General features: G+C 44.8%; 1 protein-coding gene across 5 annotated transcripts in view; it reads right to left on the bottom strand.

Annotated features, from left to right (window-relative positions):
* The window catches only part of Fancc (FA complementation group C), a 99573-nt gene that overhangs the window by 77137 nt on the left and 3719 nt on the right, over positions 1-18717 (bottom strand). For 4 of the 5 annotated variants that reach the window (XM_075969383.1, XM_075969382.1, XM_075969385.1 and 1 more), the window contains exons 2-3: positions 3635-3835; positions 1064-1148 (exon numbers count right to left, since the gene is read on the bottom strand). In XM_075969383.1, the coding sequence (XP_075825498.1) occupies positions 1064-1148; positions 3635-3799 (250 nt within the window). In that variant the 5' untranslated portion in view covers positions 3800-3835. Of the gene's footprint in view, positions 1-1063; positions 1149-3634; positions 3836-18717 lie in introns of those variants that run through there. The other variant, XM_075969386.1, reaches the window with a different exon arrangement.

The raw sequence follows: 18717 nt of genomic DNA, 5'->3' as shown, positions 1-18717 counted from the left end.
GACTGGGATTTCCATAGGAAACTGCTAAGGATCCACCAGGACTCACTGGCAGATCTGGAAAGTAAATACAGCACTGGCTCACGAGCTTTCCACCTTAGATCAACAACCTGACTGAGGGAAGAGGAAGAAAACTACAGGGGGAGCTCTTCATCTCCCTTTTCCTAGCACCCCACAAAGGTGGGGATGGAACGAGTGAGACCAAATGTGCACCTCAAGCACAAGTATGTGCTCAAAGATCCAAGGAAGTGCCTCCCACCTAGTCCACAGCTCTCACATGACCTATGATAGGTTATATTAGTCTTTTACTTAAAAAAAAAAAGATGAAAAAATTACATCTGCTAATAATGCAGCCAATCTAAGGCAGAAGACAAAGGGCTCATCTACAGGAACTTCCCCAAACTCTATCAGACCCAGAGAGTGGGAGAAGACACTGGGAAACCACAGGCAAATGAAGAGAGACCAGCCCAGCCTCAGCACAGTTGCAGGAAGGCCAAGAGGCAGAGGGAATACACTGGCGTTCAGACAGCTGGCGACAGCACCTCTGCAATGGCATGTTATACTTGAGGAAGACGAAACTGGAAACAAGGTTGGAGAGGTAAAGTCATACTACACCTAAAGTATTCCCAAATTCTCTCAACCTTGGCTAAAACCACATCACTCTTAAATAATGGCAAGGCTATAGCAGGACTCCAACTCTGAACAATGGCCTCACAACGTGGGCAGCAATACATGAGTTAACATGGACCTGTGAAACAATTAACTAGGTATCATTAGCATCAAGTTTACTTGTGGAGAATTTAAAATGAGATGATGAAAGTGACTACAGTCATTTTAAAGTTAAACCTCTACTGTAAGAATCCTTGCCGTGCTGCAGTACACAGGCATGAGCCTATGTGTACATGCATGCCTGTTTGCCTGTAACACACAGAAGCACAGGAAGATGCATACACATGGTGAGCTGCCCCACAGAAACATGAAAGAGGTTACAGTTTATATCCCTGTGCTTTGTGAGAAGCAGAGAGACTAAAACTGTCATCAGGTGTTTGTGTGTTGAGGCTCTTACCATATGCTAAGATGAGAGGATTCCAACAAGTTTTTGCCAACAGCTGACCAATTTTGGGGAACCTTTCCAGGATTGCCCTAGAATCCTATAAAAACAACAACCAATGTTTTGATAGTTAAAACACACTATGCAAATCAACTGAGCAACACAATTTCTCAAGGGAGCCCGAGTGCTCCTGTACATCCTATTCTAGAAAATGCACAGAAAGAGATTAGAGAAAAGTTCTCTGTAAGAAATTCAAAGTTTATCTTGTACTTCATCCTTAAAAACTCAGTATGATGTAATCAGGTCATTTCAATTTTGCAAGAACATTTATTGCATTTTGCTCAAGCAATAATCAGAAAAGACTATTTCTTGGTTGTTGTTGTTTGAGACAGGGTCTCCTACACAGCCCTGGCTGTCCTGGAACTCACATGCTGGCCTCAAATTCAGAAATCTGCCTGCCTCTCCTAGGATTGCCCAACCTAGGAAAGACTACTTCATTTAACACAGTACACTGAAGAAGAGCAGCCCTGGTGATTAACAACCATGGAACCCTAGCTCTTCGAACTATAGGCTTTAGTTAGTACAAGAAAGACCCCTCATTCAGCTTTTGCAAAGGAAGGAAAGTGGCTGAGGCCCTAAGACTCACGTCTTCGTATGTCACAGCCATGATTGTTACATGTTAAATGACATCATATTTCAGCTACAACAGTCCAACCTCTGAGATGATAAAATCATCAACCAAACAGAAACAGCGTAAGATAAAGCACAGTTTTGGTGCACAGCTGTATCTTCCCCTATATCTTCCCGCACTCTTCTATGATATTTAGACCACACCAGCTCATGTGCAGGGAAGCCAAGGCCTCCAATGAAGGAGACGCTTAGACATCTAGGCCAGGAAGCAAACCTTGAAGAAACAAGAATGAAAACTTTCTTCAGACTGATTTCATCAACCTGGGTCAGATCTGGGGAGTCTGATGCCAGGCGGGTCATGTCAGCACATTTAAAACAGTACAATTTGGGGGAAAGTTTCCAGGAACTAATCATTTCCAGGCAACAGTCATTCTAATTCCAGGTACACTCTAAAGCTTAAGGTGCGACCACATAGAAACTCCTCTACAAAGTCCTTGTGACAAGGGTGGGTTCTACAGCGAAATGGTTGAGAATCTAGTGGTCTCTGACTGCAACAGCATAGAGGTCAGCAGGCCATAAAGTACATGTGACATCATCCCTAAAGATAGATTAACTGAAGGCCAGAGCGGAAGAGTCTGGCATAAACATTCTGGGGGGTTGGGGGAGTCTCTATAGCAAAAGGTATGTGAGGTCTGCCACCGAGAGCAAAAAGGTCACCAGATCATTAACAACAGCCACTTCTAGATGGGTATTTTATCTCCTCCGCTGAGGAGAGGCTCCTGCATGTCTAACGTTCCTGGTTTCCCTAGTGATCTGTGGCACATGGACCTTTGTGGCCCTCACAGCCCCATGATGCAGTAGGAAGTTCCTCAACATGACCCCTTCACCAGGGCTGAGCCTAGACTTTCTGAGACTGCATTAAGGTCAAGTTACATAAATCTTACTAACAAAAACAGATAAACAACAAAAAATAGTTTAAAAATTAGTATCACTTGTTCCAGATAACCTTCCTTTCTAATTTCTGGAGATATATAAACTCATTCTCATTACCTACAGAATAATCTATAGGAATTTGTTCTTCAAATTTCTCATTTGCTTCTTTGATGAACAGAAAGTACTAAATGAAAGTACACATGCTAAATAACAATTACTTTCATTTTCTAATTTAAAAATATGAATAATGTATGAAACATTAATATGCTTATAACATGAAAACATGGCTCTCAGCTGGAAGGTAGTAGTGCGTGCTTTAGTCCCAGCACTCAGGAGGCAGAGGCAGACAGATCACTGTGAGTTCGTGGCCAGCCTGGTCTACACAGCCAATAACAGGACAGCCAAGGCCACACAGAGAAATCCTGCCTCAAAAATATCTAACACAGTAAACATAAGCAATTTATGTCAATAGGAAGATAAATGGAGATATTAACAATAAATTGTATAAGATACTCAGAAATTTATTTGAAAGGATCTCTTAAAATATTTGTTAAAAGAGATCTTAATATCTTAACAGTGAGAAATCAATACTGAACAGGATAGGAGCACCTCCTTGAAAGCAGAGCTGAATGAAGGGCAAACAGCTCAGTAACCCCTGGCAAGTTTGAAGGGCAACAGGACAAACCCCACTTACTACCTACAGGAAGAACCCAAGTCTTATAATCTACAACAATTAGCTTGGATTTAGGATACAGTTTTACGATAGAAGGCTAGCCTAACATGTGGAAGGCCCTAGGCTCAATCCCAAATACTGCAAGAATTAACGAAATAATATAAATAAATTTCTTGGTCAGGCAGTCTCAAATAGCTAAGAAAGAAAATGTCCACCCAGAAGGTATGAAAACAGCTCTTGTGTACAGCACCTATCACTAATTTGTTAAGTTCAGTTAAGTCAGTCACACAAATCCCTAACTCTAAGTGGCATTCTTGCTTGGGGAGTCCCTAATGTCACAGGATACTTACCATCTCTTTCAAGATTTCATACATCTGCTTCAGGAACTCCTGGAACCGGGACAGGTGAAGACAGGTGTCCTGCTGGGTTTCCTTGGAGGAGGCCTGCTCCCATATAGAAAGCTTCTGCAGCCAAAACTGATAGTCTGGAGCAAGGTCTGCAGCATCTGGAGCCATCTCTAGGCAGAGAGCAGCCACACCCCTCACAGCAGCCTGCCAAGTAGCACAGGAAATGGTGAGGTCTTCCGAGAGGGAACAGACCGATCGCTTAGGACAGGCTCCTCTATCAGCACACTCGCAACCCACCAAACGGCCTGCTCGGGATGCTGGAGTCCTCTCTGAATCATTTTAAATGTGTCAGCCAGCTGTAGCTCAGATTTTAATATCTGAACTTTTATCATGGGTAATGTCATTACTAAAAGTCATTACACTTCCACAGCAACACACTAATTGTGGACAAAAGGCACAGCTGAGAATACTTTACATCTCCTTAAGACTGAGCTATCTTTAACTGTTTTAAATGTGAAGTTCTTTTGTGTATTCTGGATGAGAAACCAGAAACATCCCTGGGTATCAACCAACAGTGTGTGCCTGAAAATGTTTTTGGTATCCTGATGCTTTTATGGTTGCTTGGCTTCTCATTTAGATGTAAAGAACATGATACAGTACTAGCTAAGGAATTTTCTTCCCAGGTCCTCTTTACCTCTCAGGGAAAAAAAGGTAAAGTAATGCATTCCTCATGCATCACTTTAAGCAATCTGCTTAATTAAATACTGCTCTAGGAAGGCTGGAGCTGCCCGGTGGGTAGTGTGAGCTGTGCAGACTGAGGACAAGACTCCTGGCCTGTGTCTGTATCTCCAGACAGATCATTAGAACTCATTGGCCACCTAATATACCCAGTAGGGGGCACCAGGTTCACTGAGAGACCCTAAGTCAAAAAGTTAATGTGCAGAAGAATGGATAAAGAATATGTGGTACATTATACAATGGAGTATTACACAGCAGAAAAAAATATGGCATCTTGAAATTTGCGGGCAAATAGATGGATCTAGAAAACATCATATTGAATGAGGTAACCCAGACCCAGAAAGACAAATATCATATGTACTCACTCATAAGTGACTTTTAGACATAAAGTAAAGAAAAGCAGCCTACAGTTCACAAACCTAGAGAACCTAGACAACAAGAAGACCCCAAGAGAGACACACATGGATCTAATCTATATGGGAAGTAGAAAAAGACAAGATCTCCTGAGTAAATCGGGAGTGTGGGAACCACGGGAGAGGGTAGAAGGGGAGGGGGAGGAAGGAGGGGAGCAGAGAAATATACAGCTCAATAAAAAGTTAAAGTAAAGAGAAAATGGTCATGAGGTTACATGCCTAAGAGACGTCTGCTGGACTGTGTAGAAGAAAGGTGTGTGATCCAGTCTCACCATACTCCAAAACATGTACGAGAGCAAAAGGGAGCATGAGGGAGAGACAAAATATTAGCAAGGGATGAATTTGGGCATATGGGATTTTATTTTGCCATTCTAGTAAAATTTCTAAAATTTAGAAAGTCAAAATAAAATATCAAGAGGAAAAAAAATTAATGTGGAATATGCATGGCCACTCTCACTCTCCACAGGCACACAAAGGTGTGTGTGTACCCATACATATGTGCACATCCACATATACACCACATGCATGGAAATAAGTTAATATTTAAAGGTAAAAATAAATTTTTAAAAGCACTGCCTTACATGTAAAACCCATTCACAAGAAGCCATATTTTCATAAAACATAGCACATTATTTCCTAGTCAGTAGACTCATTAAAGGACAAAAAATAAATCTCCTAAGTCTGACTTCTTGCCCCTGAAGTAAATGTAAGAAAACAAAACAGGAGTCTACCGGCCTCCTCAAAGGAGAATCTAGGACAGTGGACAGCAGGGGCCCCTCTAGTCCAGTGCCAAGTGTTCCTGTGTTTCCCTGGGACAGGGCACATGCACTAGGCCAGGGACTGCACTCACAACAGTAAAGGCTGCGGTCAAACCTCAGCACCAATAACTACTGTAAGATGCTGCTACTAGGTGCCATCCTTTAAAGGAAAACGGCCCTCCTCCTCCTGAGCAGGACAGCAAAAGACACTGAATGTGACAAATCCCAGAGACCCCGATGGGGAGATGGTAGTTTCCATGTGGCATCTACAGTTTTGAGCAATCAACCAAAGAGGAAACCAACAGAAAGCTAACAGGAGACATATGCACACTAACCAAAGGACACTAAGAAGCCAAAGAGGGGAGTGGCCAAGCCCAGCCTTCAGATTATCCTAATGGTTGTTTCCAGTCTCTCAAGAAACAAGAGGCCAAGCTCTGCCCAACAGAGGAGAAAAAAAAAAAGTCCAAGATCAGGCCACACAAATCCCACCAATCCCAGGTCATCCTGGGAAGCTCCACCCCACTCCCCAAGGAACCAAACATAAAGGCTGCCTCCTGCTCAGTTCTTTGCTGTTTCTCACCCCAGCAGAGGTTGCTGCCCTCTATGTCTTTCCAAAAGAATTTCATGTGAGGTTTGTTGTGCAGTGTGACTCTGTAGTATTTTTTGGTCCCTAACTGTCAGGACCCCTTAGAACTGCAGCTCTTGCATTTGGGAACCTTCCCCTCGGAGCTGCAGCTCTTGCATTGGGAACCCTTCCCCTCACAGCTGCAGCTCTTGCATTGGGAACCTTCCCCTCACAGCTGCAGCTCTTATGTCTCCTTTCACTGTCCTCACTGAAATCAGCTACAAAACCCTATCTGCAAAACCAAACTCTGCAGGTACTGCACTCTCTGCAGGCACTGCACTCTCTGCAGGCACTGCACTCTCTGCAGGCACTGCACTCTCAGGCCTCCCTTTCCTCTGCTCCCCAGTACAGCAGACACCACCAGGCCAGGTTGCACACAAGCTCTGGAATATAACTACCCCTCCAGGCTTCGGATCTTTTTCCCCTGATGGCTTGACAGCTCTTCCACAGTGAAAGTGTTCTTAAGCATTTATTCATTCAGTTACAGACTCCATTAGTGGTAAATCAATTCTCTGCCTTCCCAGAATCAAACATGATTGATAAACACTCAACACATCATCAAATAAACAAGCAATAATTCTCTGGTAGTTTTCAAAATACAGTTTTAAGCTGCTTCTTCAAATAATTTAGTTTTCAAAATATAAGACAAGACATCCAAAAAATGAAAATATCAAAGAATTTTTAGTTATCTTGGTGAAGTGAACATACACATGCACATGCTCATCATGCTCTGGGCCATGTATGAATTGCTTCATGCATGTGAACTAAGATTACACCATTACCCAAAGTTAGATAATGTAAAATCCCAGAGGAAGAGATTGCTAGGAAAAGATAGAACCCAAACAGTGAGATCTCAACCCAGAAGCAGGTCCAAAGGCTGTACCATTGTGTATTAATCACGGTTCTCTGGAGGGACAGAACTTACAGCCAGAGAGAGAAAGAGAGGGAGAGAGAGAGAGAGAGAGAGAGAGAGAGAGAGAGAGAGAGAGAGAGAGAGAGAGAAAGAGAGAGAGAGAGAGAGAGAAGGGGATTTATTAGAGTGGCTTACAGGCTGTGGTTCAGCTAGTCCAACAATGGTTGTCTACCAATGTAAGGTCTAAGAATCCAGCAGTTGTTCAGTCCATGAGGCTGGACGTCTCAGGTGGTCTTCAGTACACACCAGAATCCCAAAAAGTGGGCTCTAGTGCCAGTGAAGGACAGGACTTGCCAGGGAGAGTGAGCAAGCAGGCAAAGAGCGCAAGCTTCCTTCTTCCATGTCTTCTACATAGGCTGCCAGCAGAAGGCACAGTCCAGGTTAAAGATGGTTCTTCCCACATCAAAAAAGCATAGATCAAGGGTAGACCTTGCCGTTTTAGATGATTTAATTAAGAAAAATCCCTCACAGGTGAATCTAGCAACCTGGGTTCTAGTTAATTCGAAATGTAGTTAAGTCGACAACTAAGAACAGCCATCACACCTCAGAAAAGCTAAAATTATCACTTTTGTGTGATAATTTTTTCATATGGCACTGGGAATAGTTTAGATATTTGAAAAGGTAAATCAGAGAAATTTTTACAGAAACAGGAACAAAAACACTTTTATTTTCAAAAAATTAAAACGAACCTTTGTTTCAACATGAAAAGTTGAACAGGTCAGAGATGCCCCTCCAGAGAAACATCGACTTCACAGTACACAGTCAGCAGTACTGTCTACTGTGCAATCCCCCACCTCTTCTCCATCCTATGGTGTATTAGGGCCTGCCATTAGTCAAGGACGGGCCCATGATTCATGTTAGCCACATCAGACTCTGCTGGGAACCTCACCTTGAGTTAGGTGAATAAAAATGAAGAAAAAAAGAAGAAAAAAAATGGGAAGCATTCTCTCTCTTTTCCTTTTTTTTTATTTCCTCTTTTCCTCAATTTTTCTCCTTTCTTTTTGAGATAGACTTTCGCTCTGCAGCCCACGCTGGCCTCAGACTCAGGGCAAACCTCCTGTCTCAACCTCTCAAGTCCTGAGATTACAGGTGTGAGTCACTCTCTGGGGCCTTGAGTACCAACCAGCCTCAGTACCCCCACAGGGCTCAGAATTGGATGTCTATGGCAGGCGAGGATCTGAGGGTAAAAAATTAACTCAAATATGTTACCTCTGCATGTTCTTTCTTTGTCGTGCGAGGAGAGAAAGTGAAGTGAAAGGAGAAGAATAAGGAGAAGAAAGAAGAAGGGGTGAGCTCCATGAGCTTTCTAGTTTTTACAGAAATAATTGGAAAATTCCATAGGCAAGGACATATGCATATCAAAACCACAAAAAGGGCAGGTAGAACCCGACAAAACAGTACTCTGGAACAGATGGCACCACCCAGGGAAGTGCCAGCATTCTAGGGGAAGTACCTGACATCCCAAACCATTAGATAAAGTTACTAAACATCCCCGAATCCTGGATTCACGGATTCTCCTTGTCTAATCTTTTTGGTAATAACCAGCTTTGAGGACGCCCAGATTTGTTTGTTGGCAAAGGTGGGGCTTGCTGCCTTCCTGCTCAGTGCCTGTCTTCTATAGAAATTTCTATGTGGTCTGTTGCAGGTAACTTTCTGGGATTGACTCTGTGCAAATTTGACTGCTAGAAAAAGAGTGAATGGCGTTGCTCCAAAGCCTCTTGGTGTGGGGGAATGAACCAAGGTCACTCCAATGCCTGTACAGAAGTCACACTGCTGAGGTGCTCTGGGAATGAATCCCATTTTGAAGGGAAGAATCATGTCTTCACAAGGTTTTTACAGGTATGACGGTGACTTTCCCAAAAGACAAGTGTTCCTGCAGCTCTACAAAACAGGTTGTTCCATGTGGATGTGGACGGATACACTTCCCGTGGATCTTCCTATTGGTCTGTCAGCTGTGCAGTCACTGTAGAGTCTTGTGGACTCCAAAAGACCACCATGGCCAGTCAAGGCTCTTCTTGGAGCTACCCTACTTCACAACCTGAATGTGACAGAATCTCCTCTGCCATACCTAACATTTTACTGTAGTCTCTTCATGTTGGCAAGGTCTTGAGGAGAATTCTTACATAAGCGCCTTCATGAATAAAATGTCTTTTCTTTCTGGCTTCTTTTAGAAGTCTCTAATTGTGATTTTTTTTCTTCTTTGTAGTTTGAAAAAGCAGTTAGATATAGTTAGGTATTTATCCTGCCAAAAGAGCCTCTGGGATCTGACATTAATTTGAGAAATTTGGTCATCACTGTGTAGATATTTCTTCTTTCTCTTGTATTCCAAGCACACAGCAATTAGGTCTGGTAGTCTGCTGTTTACTGTGCTGGTTCCCACCCTCACTCTCTTTACTTCGCTGATGGAGGAGAGTCATCTTTCTATCTGTTGTTTCATTGGTTAAGTAATAAAGAAACTGGTTGGCCTCTGATAGGACAAAAAATTAAGTAGGCGGAGTAGACAGAACAGAATGTTGGGAGAAAAAAGCTGAGTCGGACAGTCACCATGATTCTCCCACCAGACACAGATGCAGGTTAAGATCTTCCCTGGTAAGACACCTCGTGGTGTTACAGGGATATTAGAAATGGGTTAGATCAATATGTAAGAGCTAGCCAATAAGAGGCTAGAGCTAATGGGCCAAGCAGTGTTTAAATGAATACAGTTTCCGTGTAATTATTTCGGATAAAGCTAGCCGTGCGGGCGGCCGGGTGCCAGGAACGTAGCCCACCACTTCTATTACACTTCACGGTGTGGGAGGTCAAGCCTATGCTGCTTCTGTGTAAAGCCGCGAGCCACTCTTTTGAGGGCCTCATGCTCTGTGCTCAGCTGTGCCCTATTTACTGGTGAGACCCACATCTACCAGGTAGAAGAAAGGATGCAAGCGGTCCTTTTGTAAGGGAAGGTAAAAAGACAAGATAAAAATATTCACCTGCTACTGTGGTCAAATACCTGATAGAAAGAATTTAAAGAAAGGATTTATTTGGTTATGGTTCAGAGGCTACAGCCCCTCATGAAGAGGAAGACATGGCAGCTAGGGTGGTTATGGTGGCAGGGTCCCTGCAGCAAAGACTGCCAGCATATCTGTTATATCTCCTTGGATCAGGAAACAGCCTTTAGGTTAAAAGCAGGGTGACCTATAACGAAGCCCCACTCCCAAAGCCCCTTATCCATGGTCCAGGCTCAGTGTGCTAAGGGGTCTACAACCTACCAATGCAGTGACACAAATCGCAAGTGTTCCAAACATTGCACTGTCAAGCTGCGAGAAACACTTCACCATTCAAACCACAGCATTCTGTCCCTGCTCCCATAAAGCAAACTGTGTTCAGTCTACTCCAACATCTACATCTCACAGTTCAGTGCTGTTCAGACGCCCAAAGTAAACTTAACCAAGTTACAAGCTCGTATTAAAAAAAAAAAAAACGGCAGAAAATAAGCTTCTTATTTCAAAGTGGAGGGAAGGGCAAAGCAAGAAAAGACTCAAATCAAGCACAGAGGCCCACACTCTGTGACTCCACGGCTGGCATATCTGGAGGGTACAGCAACACCATATGTTCTGGGTTAAGTAGCTCCACTGTCCATAGCACACACGGCTCACAATATGCCCACAGTTTTCATCCACAGTCCTGCGAGACACTTTGCTCTCAATTGAAACCTTCCCTCCAAGAGGGAAGGAATGGTTCATGAGACTGAGGTCACATGTCCAGGAGAGCTGACTCTGGCATGCCTTTCCCCAGCTTTAAAGAAGCAGTACCCAGCTGCTGAGCAAGGAAACTGGCCAGCTAACTATGACACAGACTCCCAGATCCTAGCAGTGACCCTGAGGTCTGCAGAGAAGATGACTGGGCAGCACAATGTCTTCATCTGGATTATGGTAACACTAACCACTGGGAAATACTTCCCCAATTCAGCACCTACCACCAGGAGCTGGCCCAACTGTGGACAAGCAGGACACAGAAGAGTTGATTGGCCTGCTCTGCCTAGACAAAGTAAGGTCAGTCTCTCCCATGTTCTGTCTCCACAGAAAAGCTTCTCACCTTCTGGACCTGGCAGCTGAAGATTGATGTCCTGGTACCTCTGGCCCCAATGCCACGGAGACCACAGGTACCTGGGATGGCCGTCTAGGTAATGGAATAGTCTCTCTCTTTGTAACTGATATATAGGCCATTTGGATTATACTTCCTGCGATAATTCATCCTTCTCAGATCTCTAATGGCTACGTTACTACAGCTTTGTCAGCTTGGAAGCAGTGGACAACCAGATTATTCCCCAAGGCTCCAGCCACCTTGTTAGCTCATTTCATATGAACTTTAAAAAGTTGTAAAGGTATAAACAAGAGAACATTTCAGATTCCTTTCCTTTACAGCAGGATTTCCAAAGTTCAGAGTTTAACATTAATAAGGTTCTGATCAGCTGACAGAGCAATGACTACTGACTGCTCAGTCACAAGCTCAAGATTTTAAATTTCCTTTGGTTGCCTCCTGTAATGGTTGTTCTGTCTCTTTAAGAGACAAGCCATGCCCACTCCATCCCCCATCCGCTGAGGCAGGCTGATCTTCAGCTTCAGGCCTGAGCTCGCTCTTTTCCATCTTCTTCTCAGAGAGGCAGCTTCACTTCTGCCTCTCTCCCCACTTCTCCGCTTCCCCCCTTCTCTGTCTCTTTCTCCTCTTCTTCTCTCTCTCTCTGCCCCCCTTCCCCCTCCATAACCCACTGAATAAATATTCAACCTCACTCTGAACGTCATGTCTATCTATGTCTCTGTCTCCTGCCTGCCCGCCATGTGTCTCCCTGCCTGGGGACCTGCAGCTGTCTCTGCCTGGGACTAGCTGTTCCCAGAGCCCTCTGCCTGTACCCACATGGCCCGCCCACCACCATTTGGGACCTACAGCATTTCTGCTGCCTACTGCCACCGGGGATCTTGCAGCATTTTTTAAAAAATTATAAAACCTTCTAAGTATAGACTTATAGGTGCTTTTCATTGGGCTAGTCATTTCTGTCCAATCTATATCTAGCTCTCTGGACTCTGCTGACACATTCAAGCATCAGCGGCTGACTATAACACACTCTAAAGAACTGCAATCCCTGAACTTGCTGAATGCTGATGTGAACCAATCCAGCCTACATGAATGCTCTCTGTTTCTTCAACTGAGTCAGCAAACCGGATGCTTCTGAAGAATGCCCTTTTCCTGAATTCTCTCCTTGCCTTCCTAGGCCCTGACTACAACATCCTAGTTTCAGCAAGAAGTAGTTACAAAAGAGAGTATGTTGCCCCTTGTCCCCCAACTCTAATGTTAAATCAAAAGGAAACTCCCTGGCATAGGGATCTACTATAGTGCCTACTGGCATATCAGGAAAGGTGCTTGATAAAACCAGTCAACCGATCTATCAACAGGAAGATTTATTAGCTGAAACAGCTCTACAATATGACAGGGCACTCCACCTGCTCTATGTAAAACAGAGGTTATTGTATAGTCTGAAGAGAAAATTGTTGTTTCTATATAAACTACTTAGAAATCATTAAAAATGATCTGGCTATACTCAAGGAAAATTGCAAAAAAAAAAAAAAAGGATGACCTGAGATGAAATAAAAAACTGGTCCCCACTGACATTCCCAGGTTGCTTCTAAATAGTAACTCTGTAATCCATTGCATGCTTTTGACCCTTCAGCTTCTGCTAACTGCTGTTGGCTCTGGCATCATTGAAGCCTTAACTAAATGTTAATTCCTGTTTGGGTACCATTAAGCTGATGGTTATTAGATCCCAATATAAACAGGTACTCATCACAGTCAGGATACAACTCAAGGGGGGAATGTGAAAGCCAAGGTTATATTTTAAATTTTAATTACTATGCCTCAGAGATCCGTGAAACAAACAAAAGGGCTCTGATCTGCAAGCCCCTTGCCAAGTACAGATCCTGAAAAGCAGGAGGCTGTGGTTGTTATTCTTTTTTTTAAAAAAATGCTGCAAGATCCCTGGTGGCAGTAGGCAGCAGAAATGGTGTAGATCCCAAATGGTGGTGGCGGGTCATGTGGTGGCAGGCAGCCGGCTCTGGGAGCAGCCAGTCCCAGGCAGAAATGGCTGCCGGTCCCAGAGCGGTGGCCTGAGCGGTGGCGGCGGGCCATGTGGCGACAGACAGCGGGCCCTGGGAGCAGCCAGTCCCAGGCAGAGACAGCTGCTGGTCCCAGAGCACTGGTGGCGGGCCATGTGGCAGCAGGCAGTGGGCCCCAGGCAGAGATGGCTGCTGGTCCCTGAGCAATGGCTGGTTCCAGGTGGGGAGACACATGGCGGGCGGGCAGAAGACAGAAACATGGATAGACACGACATGCAGGGTGAGGTTGGATGTTTATTCAGGGGGTTATGGAGGAGGAAGGGTGAAGGGGGGGACAGAGAGAGAGGGGGAGAGAGAGAGAGAGAGAAGAGGAGAAAGAGATAGAGAAGAGGGGAAGCTGAGAAGTGGGGAGAGAGGCAGAAGCGAAGCTGCCTCTCTGAGAGGAAGATGGAAAAGAGGAGTGAGCTCAGGCCGGAAGCTGAAGATCAGCCTGCCTCAGCGGATGGGGGAGGGAGTGGGCGTGGCTTGTCTCTTAAAGGTACCAAAACCAAAACAGTGGTTATGGAAGATAACAAGCCACGCGTTTTTCCCTCCCCTAAACAAGTTCACTTGACCCATCTGCACTGGATGTGCAGGAGGTTCACAGGCAGGAAATACATCAGGATGTGTGCTTGTCCCTGGTTGGACCTGATGGGCAATGCAATGAATTATGGGTTTTCCCTCTTAAACCCTTGCATGCTTGATTCTGGGCCATTTCCTGGGAACCTGGGTATAGACCTGGCCAGAGCCCTTCCACCTGGCCAGTATTTAACTAAAGCTTGTTTCAAACCTGGCTTTAAACTGTGGCAGTGATCTTATTATCGATTGGTTGGATTAATACCATGTCTTGCTGAGAGATAACAGCTAACATAAACACCCCCACACTCAAGAGCATTTTTAGTAAAAGCTAACCAGAGAGACACTGCACAAACCTAACTGTCTTCCAGAAACAGCGACTTCTGAGTCCAGAATACTCCCAACTTAACCTTCCTTCAAATCAAAGTCACAAACGGCATAAACACAATGCCTCTCTTCTGGTAGCCTGCCCAAGTCCATGCCAGGCTGCCCTGCCCTTCACCTCAAACTTTCTCCAGGGACTGGTGGTTCTGCTCAGTCACAAACTCAGTCACGGCCACCAGGGTGAGCCCGTGCAAGCTTTGCTTTCAGAGACCAGGGAGATCCCACTCCCTAACAGCAATGGTAAAGGAAACAGGTTCCTTAAGATAATAGGACAGTTGCGTGTTTATGTGCCCCTCCCTTCACCCTTCTAAGTCCCCATCCATTAAAATCCTCAATCACAAGATGCAAAGGAAGGAAAATCTGATAAGGTTAAGAGACTGGAAGAGTCTAGGGGAGTATAAATGGGAGGAGGAAGTAAGAATGATCAAAGGATTAAGAACTAACCAGGAAAATCTCAGCACTCCCAAAGGAATACAATATACAATAACAAGGGATGGTAACAAAAGAGAGAGAAAGAGAGAGAGCGCCCCTGGGAAACAGAGCTGATCCCTAAAACCATAGCTAACAAGAAAAGTGACAACTTCAAAGCCCCAGCCCAGGGATGTGTGGTTATCCCACCCGGGTGTACTTGTAACACTAGTTCCATGCTGACTTGGGTAAGGACCACCATTATTTACACTCCGTGCCAAAAGACACATCTGGAAAGAAGCTGGAGAGTCAGTGGCAAAAACATGAGGGCAGGGCAGAAGGCCAAGGACTACACAGAACCCACCTAGTACTGAGGTTAAAATCAAATGGACTGTGATAGAAGGGGAAAATGATGCTGAGGGAGGCTTGCTGCACTAGGGAACGCACACATCTGGAGCTGTGTGACACCAACGACAATGCCACCAACTTGAAGATTGGGCACAGAAGGAGAGGGGGAGAGGGAGGGAGGAGGGAAGGGAAGAGCGAACGAGAGAGAGAGAGAGAGAGAGAGAGAGAGAGAGAGAGAGAGAGAGAGAGAGGCCAGAGTGGCATAGCAGTAACATTAAAACACATACACACATTTAAAGTAAGAGGGCAACCAGGACACATAATAATGTTCCTGGTTCACTTGAAAAGATGCTTATCGTAACTTCTTATGCCCAGCGGAGAAGCTACAAGACAGACGTGTGTAATGCATGACAATGTTTCTGGGAAAGCATGTGTACACACGTGTCTTTGAAAGAGTCCAACCTCAGTGATCAACATTATAGGTAGTTTTAAATTAAAAATATTTTGGGGCTGGAGAGATGCTCAGAGGTTAAGAGCACTGGCTGCTCTTCTGGAAGATCATAGTTCCTTCCTCATCACTCCAGCTCCAGAGGATCTTACACCTCTCACAACAGACACTGCACTACACACACACACACAATCTTGAATAGTAATTTTTAATGTTTTCTATACTTTTCAATTTAATTAAAATAAAGTCTCAGGGGCTGGATAGATGGTTCAGGGGTTAAGAGCACTGACTGCTCTTCCAGAGGACCCGGGTTAAATTCCCAGCACCCACACGGCAGATTACACCTGTCTGTAACTCCAATTTCAGAGCACCTGACACCTATGGCAAAAATGCCCATGCACATAAAAATAAAATAAAATACATAAAAAAAAATCTCCTTCCACATCGCTGAGTCTTTATCTTCTATTCATTGATTTGTAAACATTTCCTTTAAGGCAGTGCACAGCTTTGTGAACTGCTTCCAGAATGGGAAGAAGGGGTCATTGGCCAAGTCCATCTGTGTTACTATAGAAAAGTCCACGTTCTATAGACCAAAAGAAAGGCTGGAACCGGCACTGCTGTTCACTGGTTCTGGGACAGGGGAACCTGGACATTTCAGTGCCAACTCCAGATACTTTCAGGTGGGAGCAACATCTATCCTAAAGGGCCATTTGCTAGTTCTCAGGATAGTCCCCAGGCCCACCGACAGACCTGTGTGTTCCTAGGGTAGAGAGTGACCCTTTACACAACATCACACCTTTTGTCACTTGGTAGAACACCCTATTCCAAATAAAGCCCATTTTGTCACTTTCGCCGAGCTCCTGCTAGTCTGATTTCTCAGCTCACCAATGTCCAGTGCAGCAATCCCCCACTGCAGCTTCCCCAGAGGCAGAGTAGATCTTGGGGAATAGAACCCAGATCAAGGGTCAAGAGAGGAAGCCATGTCAGAGTGCAGGCATACAGAAGCAGCTTTCCTGAGGGCCACAGTGCCCAAGCAGGAGGAGGAAGAGCACAGAAACCAGACTGCTGGAGACTCAGAACTTGCACATGCAGCAGGGTGTGAGAGCCCTGCTTTCAGCCTTTCAAGGCTGTTTTTATTGAAACCTTTGAGGAAAGCCATTTAAATACTCTATGATTGTAAATATGCCGGGAACCACTGAAATAGGAGGGGATTATAAGGTAGAACACAGGGTAATTAACTGTAATTACCTCCCTAAAAGCTGTTTTCAAATACAGTCACACCACAAGGGGTCTGGGGTGGGGAAACTGGCAGAACTTCAATCTAAGAATCTGGAGGTGGGGACACAATTCAGTCCATATCCCAGCCTCCTACTCTTCCTAACTGCCTTCAGAAGATGAGTTCCAGCATCTGTGAATAAAATCATCAGTACTGATAGCCCCGGACTAGAGACTGGGTTTCCTAGCTGCTCTCACGTGACACTCTACATCTAACCCTGGAGATCAACTGAGATTACAACTTAGCTTGGAGCTTCAAAATGGTTCCTTCCCTCTAAAACAGTGTGGAGAGTCTGTAAACCAGGACAGAAACTGTGGTCCCTCAAGAGGACTGTTGTGAGACTAACCCTGTGGCAATTGGTGACTTCAATTCTGAAAGGCTTCTTACCATCATAGCTACTAAGAGAGATGTGCCAAATTTATATGCACAAATATGATGTACGCCAAGAACCTGCTTCCTGGGGCTGGACATGGGCTTGTGAGGACAGCGCTGGTAGGCAGCACTTCTCACAAGGCAAAGCTTGAGTGTGCCAGCCGGGGCTCCTGGAAGCAGTGTGCCTGGTTTCCGACAGACACCACTCCTCTGTCTCCCTCAGCTGACTTTTTCGTGCCCTTCTCAGTGGTCACAGCCATATGCTGAGTCTGTGAGTCCTCCTATTAACCAACTGTCAAACCTAGGGGTGGTCTTGAGCCCCCAAACAAATCAGCTTATCATTTTCTTGACTGACATTTCTAAATACCTATCCCCTCCCCACAAAGAACTCCCAATTCCTGTATTTTTTAAAATCTTATCCACTATTTATGTATTTACTAATGGGGAAGGAGGGTGCCACGGTTCCTCTGGAGCAGTCGGAAGACCCTTGCAGCCCTCCGTCCTCTCCTCCCATCGTGTGGACCTGAGGACTCAGGCTCACCTCGTCAGACTTGGTGGCAGGAATCTTTACCTGCTGAGCCATCCTGTCAGCCCCTACTGCTATTCTTTCATCTTTCCAGGTTCCCCATAAGCTGTAATTCTTCCTACCTAACCTCTACCTGGTCTACTTCCTACTCACCAAGGCCATCAGCTCCATCTGCCCTTCTATAACCAGAGAGAAGTCTCCAACAGAGAGGGAATTTTCTAAAATATAGAAATCTTTGCTTCTCCCTAATTAAGAATGCAAACAACCATGTTTCCAGAAGAACTCCATGTTTCCACACAGAAGAACTCCATGTTTCCAAAAGAACTCCATGTTTCCACAGAAGCACCCTCACCTGGCAGTGGTCCAGGGCTTCCATTCTCATGGGCCACCATTCACTCTCCCCTAATTCTCCATATGCAGTCCAGTCAACCACTCTAAGTCCTACAGTCTCTCCTGTAGAACATGCTCACCATGGGCCTAACAGTCAACCCAAGGAGGCTGCATTCTTGACACTTGTGTTCAAAAGAGACTGCACCAACTCCCTGTGTGCGGGCTCACTGCATAGCAGGATGCATGCAGGGCAGTCAGTGCTGCAGAAAATGAGTGGTTGACATTTTCCCAAAGAGAAAAAAATCTAAACTGAGGTGGTTTATTGTGCAAATTCCATCAAATCTTTTTTAAAGAATAACACAAATCCTTCACAAACTTAGGGGAAAAAAACAAAAAACAAAAATAGGGAACATGCTTGAATCACTCCGAATACCACTGTCATCAGATGCACATGCACAGGGGTCATCATGTCAGCGGTTTCTGCACCGGAAAGACAATCAAGGCAACCAACAGCGCCTCAAACAGACGCAACAGTCTCATCTCCAATACCTGCCCCAGGAGCCTACAGCAGCCCACCTACGAGCAGCCACCGTCATTGACCTCCTCTCCTGTACTGAAGGTGAGGAGCAGCAAGCACCAGATGAACACCAGAGTCACAGAGTACATGACGCCGCCATACGTAGAAAATCCTATGAACTCACAAAACATTAAAAAAGCCCACTGGAAGTAAATAACTTTCAGGACACAGGATCAACATGCAAAAGCAACTATATTTTATATGCTGGTATCAAGCCATTAAATAATGACAATTTTAAAGCAATTCTGTTTATAATAGCATCAAAACAA

The sequence above is a fragment of the Microtus pennsylvanicus genome, chromosome 4, assembly GCF_037038515.1.
Source record: "Microtus pennsylvanicus isolate mMicPen1 chromosome 4, mMicPen1.hap1, whole genome shotgun sequence".
Taxonomy (NCBI): Eukaryota; Metazoa; Chordata; class Mammalia; order Rodentia; family Cricetidae; genus Microtus; species Microtus pennsylvanicus.
The sequence above is the reverse complement of the archived record's forward strand: the minus strand, read 5'-3'. Positions and strand labels throughout refer to the sequence as shown.